We start from the raw sequence: 7154 nt of genomic DNA, 5'->3' as shown, positions 1-7154 counted from the left end.
GGTGCAAAAAAACAAACACAAATAAATAGTCAACGCAACAGCAAACGGATAATGTATGGTGCAAAAAAAAAATCTTCCACAAAATATCTCAAAAAAAAAAAAAAGCATTCAGTAATGCAGCCTACGAATAGCGTATGGTGCAAACCAAATAAAGACAGAATCTCTCCCTGTGTAGCATATGAGGAGTGTACAGTACAACCTCTTTCAAATCATTCACGTAGCATACGAATTGCGTAGGGTACAAAATATTAATAATAATAAAACAGAAAACAATCATCTCGTCCAAAAAAATAAAAAAAAATTTCTGCATACAATAATTCATGGAACTTGTAGTAGACCACAAGTGATGAAAGAGAGTTTGAACTACCAGAAACAGTGAAATTATTGACAAGTCTATCACAATTATTTATTCAATCACAAAAGCTGCGCAAGCAGGAATGACCCAAATACCAGCTAACACTAGAACCAAAATAAATCCTAACTTCTATAAACAACATGCTTTAAAAACATTACGTGCACGCATGGACGTATTCAATTCAAAAAGGAGAAAAGACACTCATGCCACTAACACTAAAACCAGAAAAAACAAATCCTAGCTCCTATAACCACATGCGTAAAAAAATTACGCTCGCGTCGATACACAAGTTCCCCTGCGCATGCACCAGACATATCTCATTGACACCTGGTGGTTTTTGGTTGTGTGTGTGTTAATTGTAAATTCATGTAATATGTGTGTAAGTGTTTACATAGTCATACATTCGCAGTTATTCCAGGAATCTGGAAGGTGGCTTCACTGTTCGGCCTGTTCTAGTATTAACACTGAAGGGTGCTACAGCTTTCGCATTCAAAGGTTGACAGTTGGTCGAGCAAAGCTGCGATACGTCTGTCCTAACAACAGGCTGCTTGGTAACAGATGGTTCAATGTATGACTTAAGGCGATTGTAGTGTATCTTTCTAGGATATATTCTGCCATTAACCGCTTGCAGTTTGTAGACAACACCATCCTCACTCACATTAACAACTTGAAATGGGCCCTGCCATCAAGGAGCCTACTTATTCCGTACATTAACTGGATCATCAATCCAAATTTTTTCACCAACTTGGTATGCACGAAATCTTTGTTTTGATAATGTTGTTGTTTGTGTTTTTAGATAGCGATGTTATTGGACACTAAATCCCTAGCTCTGGTAATACGCTTATCTAAATTGGTAATACTCTTGGGTAGTAGAAATGGGATGAAATGTGTTGGGGCCATAAAGCACCTGACTGGCCAATCTTGGTTCTCGTCCATGGACAAGGTAAAATGGGCTGAATCCGGTAGTTTCATGAACCATTGAATTGTACTGCAATTCAATTTGACTGAGTATAAGGTGTCCCACTCCTTGCCTTCACCATAAAGCTGTTTAGCCAGTTGATCCTTCAGTGTGCGGTTAAAGTGCTCAATCATCCCGTATGATTGCGGGTGATACGGGGTAGTTTTGGTTTTGTCGATTAATAAATATTTACAGATTCCCTTCAATAAATTTGACTCAAACTGAGCCCCATGAATAGACCCTAATACGCCATGTCACTTGATAAAATCTTCGCATATGCACTTGGAATTGTGTATAAAGTTATATATTTGGTAGAGTAATCACCTACTACTAACACGTAACGACTACCTCTGGCTGACATAGGCAACTCTGTAATATCGGCTGCAATTCTCTCAAATGGATGGTTCACTGGCTCTGTACCCATTGGAGCACGTAATCCAGGGACAGGTCTTTGTCTAGCCTGACACGGTAGACATTCCAAACAAAATTTTTCACATCACGTGTAATACAAGGCCAGTAACAATTAGCTGAAATGAGTCTTGTCAGAATTATAATGTCCTGAATTAGAACCATGAAATGATGTTAATATACTTCCCTTTGTAGAGAACTAGGTATGATGGACTGTACAATTTCACCCTTACATCTATCATGAGTAATGCGGACCATTAAACCATCATAAATCTTTAACAACGATGAAACTGCCTACATAATCGTTCATAATACAGGGACTTGCCTGCAAAATGATAGGGTTTACTGTAGCACGTGACTGGACACACATTTTGCACTCCTGTAACTCAGGGTCTCTATCCGGTTCATTAATTAATTTAATATTACATTGATTATAAAGTGAAAAACCATCACAAGAAGTTAGGGCATGTACATCCTGAACTTTACAGTCTACAGTATTCCCTTACAGGTACTATCTTCCACTATAACATCCATCTCACTCTTAGCTTCAGAAGCTTGATCAACTGGTTCAAGCTTGATCAACTAGGATCGGGTCTACGGGATAATGAATCCGCATTCAGATGTGTCTTACCCGATTTGTACACAATCTTCCAATTGAACATATTCAAATCAAGAATCCATCGTGTTTGACGACCTGTCACATCATTTTCTATATGTAACCCCTATTACATATAGAAAATGCAAATAATGCTTAAAATGCCTGACACTCCACACAATAGCATACAACTCCCTATCATAAGTAGACCACTTTCACTTTTGCTGAGAGCATGCTGGCATAAGCGATAACCCGATTTAAGGCGGCCCTGGGCCTGTCTCTTATACACATCACCCTCCTGAATTTGAGTCAATACAGAGCCAATAGAAAATTCTGAAGCATCTGTGAAAAGTTGAAATTGTAAATTAAAATCAGGATACGCCGCAATTGGTGGGTTATCAAAGTTTTCTCTCAATATGTTAAAAGCATGATCACACTCATCTGACAAACAAAAGGTACGCCTTTGTGTGTTACTGTAGTAGTTGCAGAGGACGAACAATTGAGGCAAAGTTTTTCACGAAACGCCTGTAATATGAGCAAAGACCCGCAAAACCTCTGACCTGGGTGACATTACGTGGAATAGGCCAACGTTTGACCTTCTCAAGATTAGCAGGGTCAGGCTCTATGCCGGCTTTGGAAACAACATGAGCCAAAAATGTGACACGCATTTTTATTGGGTCAAATTCTGTACCGCCACCAGTTAAAATAAATTTAATTTTTTCTAGATGCTTTACTATGATTTGATTTTCATTACATTTTGCTATTATATGATTTTACATGTGTAATTTATGATTTACAGTAGCTTTGAAAAATAACTTTGTCAAATTAAAATTAATTTTAAACCCATTTTATTATTTTCCGTCCCGCCACTTATTAAGAATTCCGTACTACCACCATTATGAAGTATAATTAGTTTTTAAAAGTGTTTGCATCGATTCCATTTCCATAATTCTTAACAATATTATGATTATAAAAGTGTAATTTATGATTTTGGCTTAAAAAGTAATTTTGGAAAATTTTAAACAATTTTAAACTAAAATAATTATTTAATTCCGTCAAACCACCTTTTGGAATTCCGTCCCACCACCATAAGAACATTGAAAGCTACATGATACCTTTAAGTAATGTAAAACTATTGATTTGATTCCACAAAGGTTGTGATGCCATGATTATAGAGTTCTTTAGTACTATAACACTGCCATTTCTGCCAAAATGTGCAGGGGGTATAAATCACCCCTTAAAATACAAGCTTACAATACATAATGGTCTATATATAATGGTGATTAGACCTACAGTATCAGTGTATTTCTCCAAATCTTTAATGTCTTTACCTTCTTAAAATGTTCCATACACCTATGGCATGAATATAAGTATCAGCAATGTTTAACATTGCAGATACTTATATTTAATAATATTCTTTTCAATTTTACAGATAAACTTTATTTTAAAGAAAGCATCGAATTTGGGTAATTTTAAAAATTCCGTCCCGCCAATTTCCATCCCGCTACCCTGACCGTTTTATTTAATTTTATTTTATTCTGCTCAGCGAAACATTTAAATTTATTGATATAGCCTATGGTGATGAAGCATAGTTGCTACTCAAAAGTATGTATTTAAATTTACAGCACAATTTTAAAGTTTGAATTAATTGAGAAGATAACATGTTGTCTCATTTTTATCAATTTGTTCATTCCGTCCCACCACCAAAATGTTTTTCATTGCCATGGTGATTTGATAAGGTACTGTGTTTTCTGTTTTGCATCAAATTGAAGTAGGTATCATTATCTTGCTAAGGATCATAAAACAAGTTTCATAAACTAGGCAGTTAGAGAACAAGATCTAAATAAATGTCCAAATTTCCATCCCGCCACTGGAGGGGGGCTTTGGATTAGGCCCTGAAAATAAATGTTAAGCCGGCCCTGAGCCGACCTAAAGTTAATCCGACCTGATTGCAGTCGATTTTGACATCTTATCTAACCACAACATTCATTTCAACTGACTTGCGCAAAAAAACACCATTAAGAAATAAATTGTTAATAAACTGTAGAGTAAATTGTATTCAGTTGAACTATTGTTTTGAATAAAAGTTGTTATATATATATATATATATAAGGTCTCCAACCTAACTAATTATTACTTTCTTTTCTACAGTTGAAGAATTCCAGTAGAGAAAAAATATATTGGCCTATTACAAGCTCAAGAAACCCCGCTTTTTGTATAGCACACATTAATTTAAGTTTATATTCTAAAATCATAACACTGTATAGTGGCATCATTCTTTCTGAACATCATCCTCACCAACCATGTGCGGGATCATAAAACAAGTTTCATAAACTAGGCAGTTAGAGAACAAGATCTAAATAAATGTCCAAATTTCCATCCCGCCACTGGAGGGGGGCTTTGGATTAGGCCCTGAAAATAAATTTTAAGCCGGCCCTGAGCCGACCTAAAGTTAATCCGACCTGAGCCGGCCCAAGTTCGCTCTGATTGCAGTCGATTTTGACATCTTATCTAAACCACAACATTCATTTCAACTGACCTTCGCGAAAAAACATTGTAGAGTAAATTGTATTCAGTTGAACTATTGTTTTGAATAAAAGTTGTTATATATATATATATATAAGGTCTCCAACCTAACTAATTATTACTTCGACTTTCTTTTCTACAGTTGAAGAATTCCAGTAGAGAAAAAATATATTGGCCTATTACAAGCTCAAGAAACCCCGTTTTTTGTATAGCACACATTAATTTAAGTTTATATTCTAAAATCATAACACTGTATAGTGGTATCATTCTTTCTGAACATCATCCTCACCAACCACGTGCGTTTTGTGTCGACCCAACGTTCGTGAAGCTACTCACGTGACCCCGAAAACAGAAAAAAAAATAATCGTTTGTTACTTTTATGATCGAAGCTGGTTCTCAAAGCGTTAAAAATTGTTTTGTGAATGAACCTAACACAAAAATAATTATTATTGCCAAATAGATAGATCTCGATGCTACTTATTCACAATCTGTGTCCCCGGTCTGTGACCAAACATTGACAGCAACCTTCAGTCTTGCATAGGCCTATACAGTTTACCCATACAGGTATGGAGTTTCAAAATCGCGAGTCTGGTTTTGCAGTAAAGTTGAGCTGCGCTAACTATAGGCCTTGGTTATTATAATAATTATCGTCGCCATAATAATGAAGCAGAATGCTACGCTTAAAAAATTGAAAAAGTATATGGACAATATTCGAAATTATACAGTAGGTTCATGCTTCGCGCGAATTCCATGTGTTTATTCTAGGTTGTGATTTACCGTTCCGCCATCACGTAATGCAATCGCCTCAATCATTTTGTCTTGCAATTCATCGACCCGGCCCAAAGGAGAAGTGTGAACGTTCGTAAGGTGCCCCTGGGCTGACTTAAAACAATCACTGTGAACGAAAATGTTGTTGAGTCGGCCCTGAGTCGGCCGTAATTTAAGGCGGCCCTGGGCCGGCCTAATAAGTGTGACTGGGCTCTTAGAGAACGGGATCTAAATAACTGTCCAAATTTCTGTCCCGCCACTGGAGGGGAGGGGGGTTTGGATTAGGCCCTGCATGCATATTAATTTTCCTATAATCTACACAGGAATGAAAGGTGATATCCTTTTCTTAACCATAACTATAGGTGAGCTCCGTGGGCTATGACTAGGCTCAATGATGTCCTTATCTAATAACTCATCAGACTGTCTCCTTATCTCCTCTCTCATAAAAAGAAGTCCTATAAACTTTTTGCCTCATTCCCAGTATCTATGGTGTGTTTGATTAAATCTGTACGACCATAATCCCTGTTTGTTTTGCTGAAAATATCATGATAATCATCTAGTAGTTTGAGGACCTTATCTTTTTCTTCCTCTGTTATTAAGTTTTTAGAGGAAATATCAAAAGATAAATGTGATGAAGGTTCTATCGATGGACTAGAAGTTGAAGTAACCACTTCACTACTATAATACTGACACTTTGCATCAAGGGGCTGACACTTTGCATCAACAGCCATTTCCACACCTGCTGGAACAACCAATGCTCGTGGTAAAACAACATACAAGTATGTACAGTAAGCGACTTGTCGGTCAGTACGGAATGTATCAGCAATCTTAATAACTCCAGTTTTCAAATCAATAACTGCACCATTTGACTTAAGAAAATCCCAACCCAATATCATGGGTCTCTCCATACTATTTGAAACATGAAAATTATGGTTAAGCGTAACATACCCAATACGCAAATTAACTCTAACACAGCCTATAAATTCAAGGGGGCTGCCGTCAACTGACTTAGCCGTGTGAAATCTTTCTCAAATCTTCTTGACTTTAAGAATTTATTACTTTTACAAAACTGATTAGAAATTAAAGAAATGTTAGCACCAGTGTCAATTAAAGCACTGACTTCGTGACCCTTACCATACAACTGTATGTGGGAGTTAAATCCCTAATAGGAACACCAAAAATCTCATCTGAATTATGTACAAGTTGGTCATCTGCTGATGACAACTGAGGGGTCTTTGCATATCACTAGTATTTCCACTTGCATAAGCCGAATATTGACCCACATTTCCAACTGACTTTAGTTTCCCGAACTAGAATATTTGGTGTTAAATGTAACCCGTTTGGGACTACCTTTGTATGCCCTGCGGTATGGAATGTTTTGTCTGCAATGTGTGTCGGCATGCTCATATCTACCCTGCGGATATTTGGGCGTCCTATCTCGGTTACGGGAGTCCGAGCAATCATATCTACCCAGCCGATATTCGGGTGTCCTGTCCCTACGCCAAGAGGAGGAATGGTTCCGATAATAATCAACATTAGGTAAC

The 7154-nt window shown here is 37.1% G+C and overlaps 1 protein-coding gene across 1 annotated transcript in view; it reads right to left on the bottom strand.

The window, feature by feature from the left end:
- The window catches only part of LOC117123807, a 12948-nt gene extending 5825 nt beyond the window's left edge, over nt 1–7123 (bottom strand). Inside the window, exon 1 of the mRNA XM_033269824.1 lies at nt 6961–7123. Within this exon, the coding sequence (XP_033125715.1) occupies nt 6961–7074 (114 nt within the window). The 5' untranslated portion in view covers nt 7075–7123. The remainder of the gene's footprint in view (nt 1–6960) is intronic.
- Nucleotides 7124–7154: the final 31 nt, after the last annotated feature.

This window comes from Anneissia japonica, unplaced genomic scaffold, assembly GCF_011630105.1.
Source record: "Anneissia japonica isolate Jap-2015-1 unplaced genomic scaffold, ASM1163010v1 scaffold10197_len28240_cov123, whole genome shotgun sequence".
Classification (NCBI taxonomy): domain Eukaryota; kingdom Metazoa; phylum Echinodermata; class Crinoidea; order Comatulida; family Comatulidae; genus Anneissia; species Anneissia japonica.
Note: the sequence above shows the minus strand (reverse complement) of the source record. Positions and strands in the feature narration are given on the sequence as shown.